The sequence below is a fragment of the Pituophis catenifer genome, unplaced genomic scaffold (assembly GCF_029215685.1).
Source record: "Pituophis catenifer annectens isolate HBS135680 unplaced genomic scaffold, rPitCat1.0.hap2 SCAF_9, whole genome shotgun sequence".
Taxonomy (NCBI): domain Eukaryota; kingdom Metazoa; phylum Chordata; class Lepidosauria; order Squamata; family Colubridae; genus Pituophis; species Pituophis catenifer.
Genome location: NW_027256889.1, coordinates 11,238,640 through 11,257,496, shown reverse-complemented (window position 1 = coordinate 11,257,496; position 18,857 = coordinate 11,238,640). Strand labels below are relative to the sequence as shown.

Sequence of the window (18,857 nt, the reverse complement as noted above, 5' to 3'; positions counted from 1 at the left end):
AAGCAGCACTATTTACATGAAGGAATGTCTAGACCAGGGGTCTCCAAGCTTGGCAACTTTAAGACTTGTGGACTTCAACTCCCAAAGCTGGCTGAGGAATTCTGGGAGTTGAAGTCCACAAGTCTTAAAGTTGCCAAGGCTGGAGACCCCTGGTCTAGATAGCTTCCTATTTCAAAAGAAAAAGAAAAAGCAGAACCAAAGTTATAGGATTCTTGGTGCTTTTGTTTTAATGCCATAACATGCCTAGGGAATGCTAAGATGGTCTCCTTTAGCAAGAAAAGGCTTGGCCTTTCCACTGCATTGGCTGGTCAAAGAAATCTCAGGGGTTCTCCAGGATGAACGCATCTACTGTTTTCCATGCAGAAGAACTTCTAGGTCATGAAGAGAATGACTGAACTTGGTTACGTAGGGAGAATAGCAATAGCACTTAGACTTATATACCGCTTTTACAGGGCTTTTACAGCTCTCTCTAAGCAGTTTACAGAGTCAGCCTATTGCCCCCAACAATCTGGGTCCTCATTTTACCCACCTCAGAAGGATGGAAGGCTGAGTCAACCTGAGCCTAGTGAGATTTGATCTGCCAAATTGCAGGCAGCCGGCAGGCAGCAGAAGTAGCCTGCAGTACTGCTCTCAAACCACTGCACCACCGGTGCTCGAGAAATTATCTCGAAGAACTTGATACAAAGCAGCAAACTTAATTCCCCCTCCCCAACTATCTAGCTGAGTAAATTTGCTCCACGTTGCTGTTGACTTACAACTTGAAACGTTTTGTGTACACGCAGCATCATTGCTGTTGCTTGCCTCTCTCTCACCAGTTGCTTTTATGTCTTTCAGGTGAAACCTTTGTCTTGAACGATAGTCTCCCTGGTCCTCTGGAGCCTCGCTTGGACCCGATCGACTCGGCCTTGAATGCCGTTAGCGTGTCCAGTCCCATTCGGAACTCAAGGGACTTCCGACTTCAGGGATACCGACACCTTCATCAGCCCTCCAGCCTCACTCAGTGCAGTACCCCTGCTGGGCATAGGCTGAGTGCTGGGGGTAAGAGACCTCAAAACCCTCCTTCTATGAAGCAGTCTAGCTTTACCTTTGTCCTACTAACAGGGGGGCAGGGACTTCATGAATCTTGGGCAGTAAGCAGTACTCCTTCCCCCCTCCCCAAGTTTTTTATTTTTTATAAAGATATCAAACAAGTACATGGAACACTGTGGCACCTGGGTGTCATACATTCTAATACACATAAAACTAATCAGGTTAATCATAATCATTACATTCAATCCGCTTATATATTTCTAATAATAATAAAAGGTAAAGGTTCCCCTCGCACATATGTGCTAATCGTTCCCAACTCTAGGGGGCGGTGCTCATCTCCGTTTCAAAGCCGAAGAGCCAGCGCTGTCTGAAGGCGTCTCCGTGGTCATGTGCCCGGCATGACTAAACGCCGAAGGTGCACAGAACATTGTTACCTTCCCACCAAAGGTGGTCCCTATTTTTCTACTTGCATTTTTTACGTGCTTTCAAACTGCTAGGTTGGCAGAAGTTGGGACAAGGAATGGGAGCTCACCCCCATTACACGGCACTAGGGATTCGAACCGCTGAAGTGCCGACCTTTCGATCGACAAGCTCAGCGTCTTCGCCACTGAGACACCGCGCCCCTTCAATAATAATACAAACTTGTATTAAGTTATACTCTGTCACTGTTCAATTATTCCACGTTTTCTCTTGTTATTGCTTTCATTTTATGATATAAAAATGTATACACTAATATTCCCCCTTCTCTTATTTCGATCACTTATTCTAACTTTTAATCATATCAAGAGATGATGGATGGATGATTTCTCTTTTTTTGTTGTTGTTCTGAGTTGCTTTTCCTTTTCTCTCTCTCTCTCTCTCTCTCTTTTCCTCTTTTCTTTTTTTAGGTAAGTGACATGATTAGAAGTTAGATAAGAAAGAAAGAAAAAGTCTCTTAATAAAGGGTGATATGATTAAAAGCAGTAAGCGGCACTTCTATTATCCCTCTAGAAGCATTTGGTGCAAATATAGGCAGTCCCCGACTTACTACAGTTCATTTAGGGACTGTTAGAAGTTACAGTGGCACTGAAAAGTGACTCATGACTATTTTTCACATTTATGATCTTTGCAGCATCCCCATGGTCACATGATCAAAATTTGAATGCTTGGCAACTGACTCATATTTATGACGGTTGTGGTATCCCGGGGTCATGTGATCCCCTCCTGACAAACAAAGTCAATGGGGAAGCCACTTAATAACTGTGTCACTAACTTATCAACTTGCAGTGATTCATTTAACAACTGTGGCAAGAAAGATCTCCACTCCCTTTTTTCCAACCACTGGTAAAATAGATACCATGTTTGATAATATTCTGTATCTTCTCTCTGTTTAAATTTCAATGTAAGTCTATCCATTTCTGCACAATCTAGTTTCTTCCTAATTATCTCTTTGTCTCGCGGTGTTTCTTCATTTTTCCAATATTGTGCAAATATAATCCTTGCTGCTGTTAAGACATCATCTTCTTGTGCCATATCAGACATTGACGATCATGTTGGCAATCCTATTTTTGCCAACAGCTGCATGAAAAAGGGCTGCTGAGTTTTATCCAAACCGGTCCCTTAGATTTTATTTTTTTTATTTATTTTTTTGATTTGTATACTGCCCTTTTCCAGCAGGACTCAGGGCGGTGAACAGCCGAGATAAAACAGAGCATACAAAATTTAAAAAACAGTTTAAAAGGTAATTAAATAATTTCGGCCCACAATTTAAAACAACCCAATTAAAACCAATTTCAAATTAAAACCGAAACGGATGGGATCAAGCCAGCCCGGCTAGGTGAAATAAATGAGTTTTCAGGGCCTGATGAAAAGTCTGGAGGTCTGGTATCGTGTGTATCTCTAGGGGGAGGTTGTTCCAGAAGGCAGGTGCCACCACAGAGAAGGCTCTCCCCCTGGGGGTCGCCAGCCGACATTGTCTGGCAGACAGCACCCTGAGGAGGCCCTCTCTGTGCGAGCGTACTGGCCAGTGGGAGGCTATTTGCAGCAGAAGGCGGTCTCGTAGATAACCCTGGCTCTAAGCCATGGAGCGCTTTAAAGGTGGTCACCAATACCTTGAAGCGCACCCGGAAGACCACCGGGAGCCAGTGCAGCTCGCGCAGGAGAGGTGTCACATGGGAGCGCCCCATCGCTCCCATAATCCCCCACGCGGCTGCATTCTGGACCAGCTGGAGCCTCCGGGTGCACACCAAGGGGAGCTCCAAGTAGAGAGCATTGCAGTAGTCCAGGCGGGAAGTGACGCATGCCTGAGTGACCATGCGTAGGGAGTCCCAATCCAGAAAGGAACGCAACTTTGAAGCCACGATGTTCTTCTTCTGCCTGAACCTTGTTTGCCTTCAATCTTTCCCTGGAGGATTAAGTGAAGGATGCCGTATTTTTCTGAGTGTCACATCACATGTCCAAAATATTTTAACTTTCGCTTTTTAATGGCTTTGCTGATTTCCTTTTGCTTTTCCATGTTAAGACATGCAATATTAAACATATAGTTTGCTTCTCAAGTTTTTCTGGTATTATGTCTAATAGAAATTCAGGTTTAAAATCTACATGTTTAGAAATCGCTATTTCAATAGCATGGCTCCCTGAGCTTCTGCAGCACCAGGCTTTATTTGTATTTATTCATTGTGCCCTCAGGCTCTGACAGATACCTGAGTTCTCGAGATACTTCAAGGTTGGGTACCCGGGATCCCTCTGCCTGGACCGTAGAAGATGTCATGCAGTTTGTAAGAGACGCTGACCCCCAGCTGGGACCCCATGCAGAACTCTTCCGAAAACACGTAAATATGATTTCAGGATCATCAGACTTGGCCTGGGTAGCACTTTCCTCCTGATGGAAGTGCTGCCACCCAACATACTGTTCCTGCTGATGAGGCAGCATTTAAAACATTATTAATAATTCTGTGAGGCATGTTTCCCTCTAAGAAGGTCAGGGTCTCTCAGTGACACACTGAGGAGGCAAAGCTTTGGCACCTTCCAACACTAAACAGGTGTCAGGTTTCGAGGTCGTCTCAAATAAATTGCATTTCAAACAAAGTCTTTGATGAAAAACTCCCATTTATTAAGCACGACATTCTAACACCGACTCCATTGTAGCCAACACTGACTTCCTGACCCAAAACCCTCCCTTTCCTTTCCCCATTTCTCTGCACTCATTGGCCATCTTCCAAGTCACTCTACCCCTAATCTACTGCTCCAGCTCAAAGGAATTTCCCCCCTCCCATCCCATCTCCTAGGGGATATTATCTCCAAGGAAAATAAGTAGGTGAAAAGTCAAACGTCCCTTTCCAGACGCCTCCGCTTCTCCTTCTTATGTCAGCACTAGAGTAAATGCAGCTTGAAGTGCTGACAACAGGTTTATTTGGGCAATGTAGGATGAATATATCTGACCATCAAACTTAGCATAAGAATTGAAGTAGAGCAGGGGTGTCAAACACAAGGCCCACAGGGTGCATAGATCTGGCTTGCAGGGCCACCCTGGAAACAGCAAAGGACTGGCCCGCGGTGCCTCTGCCAGCAAAAATGGAGCATGCAGCCATCCCGAGCTCCATTTGTGCTGGCAGAGGGTTGCAGGAGGCCATCGAAGCCGAAAACGGAGCTCGTTTTTTGCTGTCAGAGCACTCAGGCCACCATAGATGCCCCCAACACGAGTGATGTTGAGCTGGCCATGCCCACCCTGGCCACACTCACCCTGCCCCCCCCCCGAGGGCCCCCCACAACCCTGCGGCCCTCAGTGAAATCAAGTTTGACACCCCTGAAGTAGAGAGACAGACTAATACAGCACAGATGTAAACAGCTGTTCCCAGGAGCTTTACTTGAAGAGTCTTATAAAAAGGCTGAATTCCACTTGTAAAGACTTTTCCCCAAGTAGCTAAGAAAGAAGCCAAACCCTAAGCCTCTAATCTCCATGTAAAGCTCATGCCAATGAAGGGGTTTTGATAAGTGTCACTCCTAACGTCAAGGCACGTGAAAGAAATTCTTTTTTCTATGCAACCGGGGTTTCAAAACGGGGCAGCCCTGTCGTGTATTTATCTCATAGATCGGCAGTCGCCCTAACCCAGCCTCTTCTTACTTCTGGCACAGCACAAAACCTGCCTCTTTCTGCTCTATACCTACAGGAGATTGACGGCAAGGCCTTACTCTTGTTGCGAAGTGACATGATGATGAAGTACATGGGCTTGAAACTGGGGCCAGCGCTGAAACTCACCTACCACATCGATAAGTTGAAACAGGGCAAGTTCTGAAAAAAGACTCTTCCTGGGACAATCATTGGCCCTCTCAGCTCTCCGCGAAAGGCACGTAAGACACGTGTCCCCCTTCTGCAGCCACCGCGTCCACGGAATCACTAGGACACCTTTCTTAACCAGCAGAAGAAAGGTGACTTCCTGCAGGAGGAAGGTCCTAGGCATCCCGAATCATCGTACGAAGCTTCAGGTGGACTCTCACAAAAAAGGGAGAAGTTTCCTCAGCTCTCCGCTGGTGGCCTCTGGGACCGTATCTGACGGGCGAGAATGCCTCCGGTGGGCGGAGTTGTGGCAAGGCCGCCCTTGCATTCGACTCGGCTGTTTTGGCCCGTCTCTTTTGATCACAGCCTCTTCTTTTGCTGCTCTCTTCGAGAAGCCTCTTCATGCAATGGGAGGAGGACGTCAAGAGGTCACTTTTCTGTGCCCTGCAGAAGAAACTCAGTAGAAGAAGCCACCTGAGGAGGACAAGCGGCTGCTGCTCTTCAGATGATGCACTCCCTTGGGTGCAGGGGTGGGGTGGGAGTTTTTGCAGGACCCCTATCCAGCAAGCTGCACTCCCTGCCTGCAGATCTCACTTCTTACTTCTCACTTGGTGCTGTTAATCTCTTCCTGTATTGAGGACTCAAGCTGTTCCCCCTCCACACACACACACAAACCCACACACACATATTGCTGGCTGATAGGCAGACAATTCTTCCTATTTATTTTGACACAAGCAGCGGCTCTGCGTTTGTGTTGTTTACCATTCCAACACTACAAGGGAGCCGGGACGGTGGAAGGCATGTGGTCCTATACTGAAGTGGCACAGAGCATAACAACTAAGCAACAAACCACCCCCACCCCCCACTGCCCCTCACTCCTGCCCTGCAGCTTGAGCGTTTTCTACTGGCTCTCGAGATGGCAACCATTTTAACTTTTCCTCTGGGGAGTTCGACATCTCCTCTTCTACCGTGGTACCATTTAATATATCTCCCACTTCACCCTGGCAGAATTTTCTCGATAGCTAGCTAGCTAGCTACCTACCTACCTGGCGGGCAGGTAGGATAGCAGAGAGATGCAGAAATGCGGCTCCTTTTTTTCACGTCAGTCCACCAATTTCAGTAGCAAAACCTGAATCGTATGTGTATGCTGGAAAATAATGTATTTATTTTTATGGCACTTGAGTGGATGGTCCCCATTGTCCTGTAGTTAGAGAGGTTTTGCTGCTGGCAGGTGAGAAGAGAAGGAGGAGGAGGCCATAACCCGGTGCCCCACAATTCTGGTTTTTCTCCAGGTCCTCCACTGAAGTGTGCTTTGTGTCTGGAAAGCAAGTATGTGATGCTTTTTTTAAAAAAAAAAAAATCCTTCAGAATAACCATAGCAGCTTGTTCTTTGGGATGCAGACAAATGAATGCTTGAGACTCAGTTGCCCATGGCTGTTCACCTGCTCTGATTCCTGAACTGGGAAAAAGGGTTAGGCAAAGGTACAAGCCTTTCATAGCATTTCTTTCTGCCCAAGTTACACACCCCGCCGCTCCTTCCCGGGGCCGCTTCTTCCTCTCCCAAACACTTCCGGAAGAGAAGCTCAGAAGGCAAAGCAAGAGGGCCTCTAAAACAAAAGAATGAAAATTCACAGGCAATAAACCAATTCCAGAAAGGAGGATCCAGCAGTGACTGTGACGTGCTGGAATGGTGCGACTCGGTCACCATCTTGGTTGTCCAGTTTAGCCCCTCCCCCCACTCCCCCCCCCCCGGGGCAGGCCACCTGTTTCTGCTATTACTGCCTGGTTGCAGAATACTGTTTCTGTAAGCACTGCCTACGGCAGGTAGCAGGAAGGATCCTGCCAATGTTCTTTTCTGCACTTACTCTGATGATTTTGTTTATAAATGAAATAAAATTTTAAAAAAGACGAGTGGGTTTCTGTTGGCTCAAGTCAATCACAAGATACTAAATGCAGTATAGTATATATGTGTGTGTGTGTGTGTGTGTATGTGTATATATACTTGCCTCCCGCCTTGAAAGAGGCGGTGGTGAGGCCCCTCCTCAAGAAGCCCTCTCTGGACCCAGCTGTTTTAGCAAACTATCGTCCAGTTTCCAACCTTCGCTTTCTGGCGAAGGTTGTTGAGAGTGTGGTTGCGCGACAGCTCCCCCAGTACCTGGAGGAAACCGTCTATCTAGATCCGTTCCAGTCCGGCTTCAGGCCCGGGTACAGCACGGAAACGGCATTGGTCGCGTTGGTTGATGATCTCTGGAGGGCTCGGGACAGAGGTTGCTCCTCTGTTCTGGTCCTATTAGACCTCTCAGCGGCTTTTGATACCATCGACCATGGTATCATGCTGCGCCGGTTGGAGGGGTTGGGAGTGGGAGGCACTGTTTTACGGTGGTTCTCCTCCTATCTCTCCGACAGGTCGCAGTCTGTGTTGGCTGGAGGGCAGAGGTCGACCTCAAGGCACTTGGTTTGTGGGGTGCCACAAGGGTCGGTCCTCTCGCCTCTCCTGTTCAACATTTATGTGAAGCCGCTGGGCGAGATCATCCGTGGTTTTGGGGTGCAGTGCCATCTGTACGCTGATGACACCCAGCTGTACATCTCCACCCCAGACCACCCCAACGATGCCCTTGAAGTGATGTCCCGGTGCCTGGAGGCGGTGCGGGTCTGGATGGGGCGGAACAGGCTCCGACTCAATCCCTCCAAGACTGAGTGGCTGTGGCTGCCGGCGTCCCGATATAGTCAGCTGGTGCCATCGCTGACTATTGGGGGCGAGACATTGGCCCCCACGGAGAGGGTGCGTAACTTGGGTGTCCTCCTGGACGCACGGCTGTCCTTAGAAGAGCATTTGACGGCCGTGGCCAGGGGGGCTTTCTATCAGGTCCGCCTGATACGCCAGTTGCGCCCCTTTCTGGATCGGGACTCCCTATGCACGGTCACTCATGCCCTCGTTACTTCCCGCCTCGACTACTGTAATGCTCTCTACATGGGGCTCCCCTTGAGGAGCACTCGGAGGCTCCAACTGGTGCAGAATGCGGCCGCGCGGGTACTTATGGGGGCGGCATGGCGCTCCCACGTGACACCTCTCCTGCGCGAGCTGCATTGGCTTCCAGTGGTCTTCCGAGTGCGCTTCAAGGTGTTGGTTCTCATCTTCAAAGCGCTCCATGGCTTAGGACCCAGTTATTTACGAGACCACCTTCTGCCTCCGATAACCTCCCACCGGCCAACACGCTCCCACAGAGAGGGTCTCCTCGGGGTGCCGTCTGTCAGGCAATGTCGGCTGGCGACCCCCCGGGGAAGAGCCTTCTCTGTGGGGGCACCCGCCCTCTGGAATGAGCTGCCCCCAGGGATACGACTAATCCCGGATCTCCGGACCTTCCGCCGGGCCCTGAAGACGTTTTTATTTCAGCAAGCCGGGCTGGGTTAAAAATTTTTAATTGGTGAATTTTATGGGTAACGGGGTTTTAAATTGGTGAAGCCTAAGATAATTTAATTCTGTTTTAATGCATTTTAATATTTGTATTGTGTGTTTTTAATTTTGGCTGTTCACCGCCCCGAGTCCTTCGGGAGAGGGGGCGGTATAAAAATTTAATAAATAAATAAATAAATAAATATATATATATATATATATATATTCATATTCCAGTATATATTCCTATATATATGTATGTATGTAGTATTCCAGGAGCTACCTCCTAGAATACAACTGATCCCAGACCTCCGTAAGGCCCTGAAGACTTATTTATTCCAGCAAGCCGGCCTAGCCTAAATGGTTTTTTAATGGGAATTTTTAAATTTTATAGACTTGGGGTTTTAAATTGGGAGGCCGATTGATTTTATTTTAGCTATCTGAACTTTTGTATTGTATGTATTTTAATTTTGGCTGTCCACCGCCCTGAGTCCCTTTTGGGAGAAGGGCAGTATACAAATTCAATAAATAAATAAAAATAAAATATAGCTAGCACTATAGTACTACTTAATGACTGGCAATTGCTTAATGGCCACAGTGGAAGCAGATTGTGACACAGGTTTGCTATGCACCAGGGCTATGAAACTCAAGGCCCGGGGGCCGGATCTGGCCCGCAGATGAAGCGGATGAAGGACCGGCCCACGGTACCTCTGCCCATGAAGATGGAGCTTGTGAGGGCCGCGGACTGCCCTCCCGAGCTCCATTTTCACTGGCAGAGGGTTGCAGGAAGCTGTCTCAAGTGAAAATGGAGCTCAGGAGCCAGTTTTCGTTGGCAGAATGCTCAGCCACCACAGGCGCCCCCAACACGAGTGATGAGCTGGCCATGCCCACCAGTGGTGGGTTTCAAAAATTTTTACTACCGGTTCTATGGGTGTGGCTTGGTGGGCATGGCATGGCTTGATGGGCGCGGCAGGGAAAGGATACTGTAAAATCTCCATTCCCAGCCCACTCCAGGGGAAGGATGCTGCAAAATCCCCATTTCCTCCCGATCAGCTGGGACTTGGGAGGCAGAGAATAGATGGGGGGCGGGGCCAGTCAGAATTTTTACTACCGGTTCTCCGAACTACTCAAAATTTCCACTACCGGTTCTCCAGAACTGGTCAGAACCTGCTGAAACCCACCTCTGATGCCCATCTTGACCACATCCACACCGCCCCTCCGAGGTCAAACACGACCCTGATGCGGCCATCAATGAAATCGAGTTTGACAGTCCCTGCTAAACACTGTTTACCACCTAAAGTAATACCAGTCTTAAAACTGGTTAGTTTCAATAGCAACACCTATTATTTTCCAATAGTTCTAATATCTCTGTAAATTGATTCTTTTTTTTAAAAAAAGTTCAGACTAGAACCAATAAGGGACATCTTTTTACATGGGGAAACGCCTCCTAACCGTGTAGTCTACCATGGGCTCAAGCGAATATGTTAGAATTGTCACAAGAACATCTATGACCTCACAATTTAAACGCTTTAAGAAAGACTTGGAATAGACGCCTGAGAAATAGCAGCAGCACAATTTTGAACAAACCTGGAGCTATTAAGAAATGTATGAGAACCAACTCCTCCTATGGCACAAGGTTTTTAAGGATGTGAAACTGAAGGTAAGACAAAGTTTGTACAGCTTGGAGTAGAGTGTCAAGTTACTTGTGCTATAAGCTTAGTAATAGAAACGACAACTAGCTTGTTTTCATTTTTGCCATTTATTCAGGCCATTTCATCAGTCTTATCTTTCCACCTCTTTTCATCAAGTATAGTCACAACAGGCTTCTGACGTTTGGCCATGATGAGGTATGGTAAACATGGGGTGGACACAAGGCAGATGGACCCAGTGAGTGACTTGCAGCAGGACAATGAGTTGTCATTCCCAAATTTTTTAAAAAAACAGCAACAGAGGAAGGACTTCTCCACCTGGCCCAAATGATTTTGGTGAAATTAAGAAAGATGAGAAAGGGAAGGCAAAGAATATCCGAGCAGATGCACATATGGAACCAATTCCTGAATTCATAATGTTTCCCTTTTTTCCAACCATGAGCAGATCTCAACATTCTAGTAAAGGACAGAATAAACATTCAAGCTGGAATTAGTATTAAGTCGATGCAGGGGTGGGCTGCTGGGGGTTCGCAGTGGTTCGGGAGAACCACTAGCTCGGATTCTGTGCAGTGCGGAGAACCCCAAAATCCCACTCCTGGCTGGCCCTGCCCTGCCCACCCCACCCTGCCCCTCCCAGGAGTCCCCACGTGGCCCCTTTTGGATGCAGGTAGGTGCAGGGCATGCACAGGCGAAAAACGGGCCTACCGGAAGTTTGGAAAGGCCAGAAACGGGCCTGTTTCCAGAGGGCCTCCGGAGCCTGGGAAGGCCATTTTCACCCTCCCGGAGGCTCAAGTATAGCCTCCGGAGCCCAGGGAGGGCACGCCCACCATGGCCATGCCCACCCAGCAACCAGGCAGAAAACCCCTTGCTAAAATTTTTGAAGCTCAACCCTGAGTAGATGACCCAATCATTGTAGCTAAACCTATTCCTGAAGTATCAGAATTACTTAGGAGAAAGAACTAAGTGTAACTAATGTCTCCTGAAGAGAGAAGTTGCTTCATCCTAAAGAAGCTTCTTAGGAGAAGTGTGGGAAAACTTCAATAGAATAGTCACTGAAAAAAAAGTATTAGGTCATTGCATAAATCTTAACATCTGAATCTTCATTATATGATCTATTAAATCAAATCTGATTGCAAACTTTCGTACTCTGTTTGAGAGATAGCTGCTAAGAAACAACAGGAGCAAGCTCCTTGTCAGCCGTGGAAGCCATCTTTTTCTTTGGCTCTTCAGGGCTGCCATACTTAGTGCTGTGGGAAATGGAGGGGGGATTGTATGGAGTTGGGGAGATATCTGGCCATAATAACTTTTCTCTTAGAGTCAAGGACATTCAGCCCTGCACCTGGAGTGGCATGACTAGGAGGCATCTCCAGTTGGGACGGTGCATTGATTGGATCATGTGGTGGACATGTGGGTGCAGGGGAAGGGACTTGGACTTTCTTTTGGGTGGGGAAAACCTGGAAGCTTTCAGAGTCGGGTTTTCCCAGATGTGCCAATATGACGTCTCTAATAAAATGGAACTTTGAGGAACTTTTAGCCTTGGAGTCTTCTTGCGTTGGGGGTGTTACCTGGAACCCTGACACTCCTATGACCAGATTACAATTAACATCCCCCATTCTCCTAAGTGTCATTTGGGAGGGGGGTTGTTTCTCCCATAAGCTTTGATCTCCATACAGAGATTTTATGCCCTTGGCCATTTGTAAGAGCAAAATTCTGTTTCTACTTCGCAGAAGCAAGCCATAAGAGAAGAGATCATTCTTGAATCATGTATTACTCATAGCTTCAAGCAAGACCCATGTAGAATGACCTAATAAGCTCTTCTGTGCTCCATCTAGCAACCCCTGAGAAATACAGCCAAATGCAAACCTTTCATTAAGGCTTAAAAATGGAAACGGAAGTCATTCCAGAAATCGTAGTAGAAGCCATACAAGTAGCCGGCAACATAGATCAGATTCCAGAAGCAACTTTGGAAGAAGCAAAAACTGAGGAAGATGTTCATTCTGGTCAGACCCAAACCTATGTCCTTTACATTGGAAACTTAAACCCCAAACATTCCAGCGAAGATCTTGGCAGTATGTTGAAGGACATCCTCAGTATGGCAAGCGTCACGCTCCAAAGATACGATATTGAAGTGATCAAGAAACGTAAGCAGGCCTACGCTTATGTTCAGGTGGCCACAGAAATCAGCCTGGAGCAAGTCCTCAAACAACTGCTCCTTGTTTCGGAGGCAGAACACAACCTCTCCAAAGAGCTTGTGCAGAAGGGGAAAAATCTTGTGGTGGGACAAGGCAAAAAGCCTGCAACTGCTACCAAAACTAGCAGAGAGGTAAGGTGCCAGAAAGCTAACTCTTCTGTTATACTAGGGTAGTGATGGCAAACTTTTTCAGCACTGAATGCCAAAAAGGGAGCGCGCATGGGTCTGAGCTGCAACCCGGGTGCCTGCACATGCCCGAAAATGAACTTCCAGTTTCAGCTACTGAACTTCCGGTTTCAGCCAGCTACTCTTCCGGGTTTCTGGTGCGCATGCACACGTGACAATCACCTGGCTGGCACGCATGCTCACGCATGAAAAAGGAAGACCAGCTCTTCTAGTTTCCAGAACTGTTGCATGCAAAAAGGTCAGCTGATCATCGCACGTGCATGCACACCAGAAACCCGGAAGAGGAATGGGCGATGCCACACATGCCAGGCAACATGGTTCCACATGCCACTTCGGGCACACGTGCCATAGATTCACCATCACGGTACTAGGGATTCCAAGCTAACAGTTTTAACAGTTTTAACAGATTCCAAGCTAAATTCTTGGGCATATATAAGAGCTTCTCACCTATGCAACACCGAGAAGACAGAAATCAAGAATCACACAAACTGCACCAGCCAGATCATTCTTGTACTTAAAATACCTGTGCAAACTTCCGTTTAAAATCAACAATGAAAGGTATTTAGTAGGAATGAAAGGCTGGAATAGTGGAGAAGCCAAAGTCCACTAGTGAACTGGTTCTTAAAGTTCTCGGAATCCTCCCCTTATCCAAGCAGACATACATGAAAGATACACATACATGTGCAAGAAGCAAGGTGCATGAAATGTATGCCTTTTGCTTTTTTTCTCTCCGTTGCAAGGAAATAAATAACAATAAATGTTTTCCTTGCACCATAATAGCAAGGGGAAGCTTGGCTATTCTAATTAGGGGGTTTATTCCTTGCCACATAAGCCCTAAATCTTTTCCCTCTCAGCAAAACAATAGCACCCAATCTAATTCACCATGACATAACAGAGGCCACCTTCATGTATTACAAAATATTTCTAGCACATCTAGATTTTTTTCCATATTCCTTTAAAATAGTATTAAAGCAGAATAGTCTAATTGTGTATCTACCATGCACTAAAATAAGCATGTCACGGTAAATCTAGGCATTGTTTGCAGACAGGACATTTGGCAGCAATTGTTTTTTTGTTTTTAAAAAATAGTCCCTAAAAGATTTGGGATTTAGCATGTTGCCTGGACCCAGCTACCTTCTTTCAAGTCTAACGCCACAATTCCATGTTCCCTTAAGCAAGGTTTAATTTGCAGCAGGCAGGGTAAACTCAGCTTTTAAGTGTCACTTCAAACAGATTTAACACAGAACAGATTTGTTCTTTGGAGACGGTGGTTCCATTTGGCTAAATAACTCCCAAGTTATTGCAATAACCTTCAGAGAGCACATTGATGCCAACGGACAATATGAAATTTAGACAAATGCGGTCATGGTTATACTTCCAAACTGACTTATTTTCTATAAGCCTCACCCTCAGTGTGGTACATCTAAACACCATTTAAATGTATTGGATTGCTACACCCATAATTGCTAAACCATATACAGTAGTAGCCAAAATCGTGGAAACCTTTTGGGGAAAGTGTATTTTCTTAAAACTAGCTAATAACACCACTTTTTTCTGGAGTAGTACCATAAAATTATATGTCAATGGAAAGATAATTTAATCAAGAATGTAATGCAATAACTTTTATGAAGGATTTGCTATTAGAATAGCAGTTACAGTATAAAGAAGAAAAGTGAAACAGAAAAAATGAGATATACAAAAATTATCACCATAGAAAAAATGAGATATAAAAAAATTATCATGTCAGTTAATAGTTGGGTAACCATTAGCATGAATTATGGCCTTACAACGTCTTCCCATGGAGTGAACCAAGTCTTTTAGTTCTGCAGCTGTTCTAATGTGAAACCAAGATTGAAGGATGGCTTCTATTAACTGGGTTTTATTGCTGGGTTGCTTCTGACTAACAAGTTTCTTTAGTTGGCTCCATAGATTTTCAATTGGGTTAAGCTCCGGGCTATTCCCAGGCCATTCCAGCAGTGGAATAGGATTATCTTGAAACTCCAAAAAGTTGTGGTGTTTTTAGCCATCAAACCTCAAAAATACACTTTTCCCAAAAGGTTTCCACAATTTTGGCCACTTCTGAAGGGAACTTACAGGAGTTATTTGGGAGGGGGGGAGGACCCTACTAGCCACAAAGTTTGGGGAAAATATGTCCAATGGCATACTAGGATGTAATTATGATTCCTCCACAGAGACCCAAAGGTATCCCATGTGCTATACATATTAACAATTGGCTGTTCTAAACCAACAAAGGAGACAAACTCAGTATAGATCTTGAATTATAAACTCTTCCCTGGTTTCAGAGTTTTCAGCAGTGACAGCCATTCAGTCATCCAGGTCATGGTTGCCTCAAAGCTATTTTTTTTCAAAAGGCAACTGGACTTTGTTGTTTCCCTGAAGATGTTTCGCTTCTCATCCAAGGAGCTTCTTCAGTTCATGAACTGAAGAAGCTTCTTGGATGAGAAGTGAAAGTTCTTCAAGAAAAAACAAAGAAAGTCCAGTTGCCTTTTGAAAAAAAAAGCACCTTTGGGACAGCCATTCAGCTTTTAGAATAGAAAAACAATTACAGCCCCTGCACTTAAGCTCTTCCTTCCCCGTTTGAACACCAATGTTTGTATATAAAGCACAACAGGAAATATTGGATCTATACGGGTATGTAATTTTTATCACAATTGCTCAACCAAAACAGGAACCTACATTCTTGCAAAGCCGCAAGTCCTTTTACTGGTGACATTTGATTATACGCTTGAATTTTACTCATCATGCCTACAGAGTGATTCCATGGGGAGCAGATCTGATGGTCTGCTAGGAGGACCGTCAGGGCCCGAGAGAAGGAAGCAACTGGCAAATGACAACAGAGTTAATCCCATCAGAAAAAGCGTCCGCTACCCTTGGAGACTGATCGACTGGCCAGTGACTTTTCTGAACAGCACCCGCTCGGACAGTGCCATTGTCCATAAAGAGATTGTTGGGAGAGAATGTCTGTTCTACGGAGCTTTCATTGGTGGGGAGACACGGAATGTGGAATTCAAGCAAGGGAGCGGAGAATACCTGACGACAACGCTAAAGCATCATTTGCGGAAGTACACCTGTGCTTTTCTCAACAGTGAAGGGGGCAGTCTTTTCGTGGGAGTTGAGGACAACGGCTTGGTGCGTGGCGCCAAGTGCGACCACAAGGAAGAAGACCGAATTCGCCTGCTGACAGATTCTCTTTTAAAAACCTTCAAGCCCCAGGTTTTCCCTACCGCCTACACGCTCAGCTTCATCCCAGTTATCAAAGCGGAAGACACGGGCATCTTTCTCAAAGTCATCCGGCTGAGCGTCCATCCTCCCAAGCCGCACGCAGAACCCCTCCTGTATGAAACAGATCAGGGGGAGGTGTACCTGAGGCGAGATGGCAGCATCCAAGGACCCCTCTCTGGAAGCGCTATCCAAGAGTGGTGCCGGCAGGTATCGTTCAGATTTTGCACATCTTGTATAAAGTGCTTGGGGACGTACAAACCAAATTCTAGCTGTCACACAAAGAACTAAGTTTGAAAGTGCCATCCGATAAGCAAGAGCAATAGCACTTAGACTTATATACCGCTTTACAGTGCTTTACAGGACGTGGTGGCTCAGTGGCTAAGATGCTGAGCTTGTCAATGGAGAAGTCAGCAGTTCAGTGGTTCAAATACTAGTGCCACGTAACGGAGTGAGTTCCCGTTACTTGTCCCAGCTTCTGCCAACCTAGCAGTTCAAAAGCACTTAAAAAATGCAAGTAGAAAAATAGGGACCACCTTTGGTGGGAAGGTAGCAGCGTTCCATGTGCCTTTGGTGTTTAGTCATGCTGGCCACATGACCATGGATAAGTCTTCGGACAGTGCTGGCTCTTCGGCTTTGAAACAGAGCACTGCCCCCTAGAGTCAGGAATGACTAGCACAGATGTGCGAGAGGAACCTTTACCTTACAGTGCTTTACAGCCCTCTCTAGGTGGTTTACAGAGTCAGCCTATTGCCCCCAACAATCTGGGTCCTCATTTTACCGACCTCGGAAGGATGGAAAGCTGAGTCAACCTTGAGCCTGGTGAGATTTAAACTGCCAAATTGCAGGCAGCCGGCAGGCAGCAGAAGTAGCCTGCAGTACTGCACTCTAACCACTGCGCCACTGTGGCACATAAGAAATAGCTTCTGGTTCCCCAACATACAAAATTGGGGGGCTTTGGAGGCTTGTATCGAAATTGATTGTTTTTGTCAGGAATAAATACTTTTGTCATTGAAAGGCAAGTTTAAAATTCCCAAAGGCCAGCAGAAAGATAAAACTGCTAAATCCTTTCAAATTAAAATCATAGGTAGAGTTCAGCTATTGATGATGGTTGTGTCGGCCTTCTCTCTAGCAACCCAACGATTAAAATATCCAAGGCATTTTTTTTTCCTGCTACAGTGCTCTGCTTTTAAGTAAACCTTCTGCAGAATAGATTAAGGTGTTCCAAAATAACTGAAGACATTGCCCCCGCTAAAATCGTTCAAGAAACAAGGGCAAGCCAGATCATCTCCTTACCATTTTAAGAGACTTTCTGGCTTTCCTGATGCCATCACCAGAGTCCAGCTTGCAAAACAAATAGTGCAAAACCGCTATTATGGGGAAGGGAATGACCATGACTTTGTAAATTTCCCAGAAATGGACAGAGGAAATCAAGAAGCTGGAATTGAAAACAGGCGACTTGCTGAAGGAGAAAGAAAACCTGCAACAGCAGATACGTTTGCAGCATAACAGCACAAAATGCTGCGTCATCTCGTAACGTTAAGCCATGCTATCCATTATCAGCTGGAGGACAGCTACATACATGCCTGGGCAAAGAAAACGCGGCCCCAGTTAAAAGCTTGGATCTACCTACGGTCATCTTGTGCCAGGAGAATGGGGGCCATTATTAGGCTCTGCTTTGCTCTTTCCAATACATGTAGAGTGGAGAAAGCAATTTTTCCCTCCTCTCTGTGTGGATGTGTGTGTGTTATCAAACCAGTCGGGTTGATGAAAGTGATGGAAATCATCTTTTGTACACGCACTGTTGTGCATCAATACATTTCATGTTATCGGTATTTAAAGGGGGGGAACCATTATTTGCAACTATATTAACATGGCAATTTCCCCATCACCCCCCTTCTCTAACCTGCCCTTTCTTCTGCCTGTTTTCACTGTGTGCCTATTACTGCTATCGGCAATTCTCTCCTTAGAAACAAAAAAACAGGAAGTTACTGCTGGGCTGTTCAAGCAGGTTAAAAGTCCAAACGTGGATTATGGTACAGTATTCTTTAACTGACATCCACCAGCTGGCAACTCGAGAGCACTTTTGAAGCTTGGCTTGAGGCTCATGATTTAATTAAGGCATCTGTCGGAACCCCCAGACCAGCATTTATGTGGGTGGTTGTTTCAGATTATATAATAATAGCGACCTCCTTTCCGTGGGTTAAGGAAGAGCAACTAAGTTAATTCCTTGAGTAAACATTAGGCAATGGGTCCCAGGAAGTTTTCAGTTGGCCCTTAGTGTGATTTGGGGACAGTGGAGTTGGGATGGTACTGTTTCTACCATCTTTTTCTAGTATTCCAGGTATAGTATCAGCAATAATCAAGAGCAGTGGTGGGATTCAAATAATTTAACAACCGGTTCTGTATACTAATGACCGGCTGGGTGGGCGTGGCCATGGTGGACAGGCGCCCCCCCCCCCCGGTGCCCCGTTTTGGGCCTAGTAGGCCTCCCTACAGTCTCCTGGGAACAAAAACGGGCCATGGGGATGGCACACCGCACTCCCCACCACCACACCGTTTTGGGCCTAATAGGCCTCCTTGCACTTACCTGGGAGCCAAAATGGGGCGCGTGGGGACACCTGTAAGGAGCGGGGTGGGAAGGGGTGGGGTGGGGCCAGTTAGCAATTTAACTACCGGTTCACCTGAACTGGCTGAATCCCACCACTGATCGGGAGGGAGGGAGGGAGGAAGTAAGGAAGGAAGGGACAATGTAATGTGGAGGGAGGGAGGAAGGAAGGAAGGAAGGAAGGAAGGAAGGAAGGAAGGAAGGAAGGAAGGAACGAACAATGTGATGTGAGGGAGGGAGGGAGGAAGGAAAGGAAAGAAGGAAGGAAAGAAGGAACAATGTGATGTGAAGGAGGGAGGGAGGGA

At 46.3% G+C, this 18,857-nt stretch overlaps 2 protein-coding genes across 5 annotated transcripts in view; both read left to right on the top strand.

Annotated features, from left to right (window-relative positions):
• Positions 1-7,179, top strand: part of SCMH1 (Scm polycomb group protein homolog 1) — a 53,271-nt gene extending 46,092 nt beyond the window's left edge. For all 4 annotated transcript variants that reach the window (XM_070949500.1, XM_070949501.1, XM_070949499.1 and 1 more), the window contains 3 exons: positions 835-1,038; positions 3,697-3,839; positions 5,178-7,179. In XM_070949500.1, the coding sequence (XP_070805601.1) occupies positions 835-1,038; positions 3,697-3,839; positions 5,178-5,303 (473 nt within the window). In that variant the 3' untranslated portion in view covers positions 5,304-7,179. The remainder of the gene's footprint in view (positions 1-834; positions 1,039-3,696; positions 3,840-5,177) is intronic.
• A 5,030-nt stretch (positions 7,180-12,209) lies between these two features.
• Positions 12,210-17,481, top strand: SLFNL1 (schlafen like 1). Its single transcript, XM_070949893.1, has 3 exons — positions 12,210-12,650; positions 15,477-16,154; positions 17,359-17,481. Exons 1-3 carry the CDS (start codon positions 12,210-12,212, stop codon positions 17,479-17,481), a joined length of 1,242 nt encoding a protein of 413 aa, XP_070805994.1.
• Positions 17,482-18,857: the final 1,376 nt, after the last annotated feature.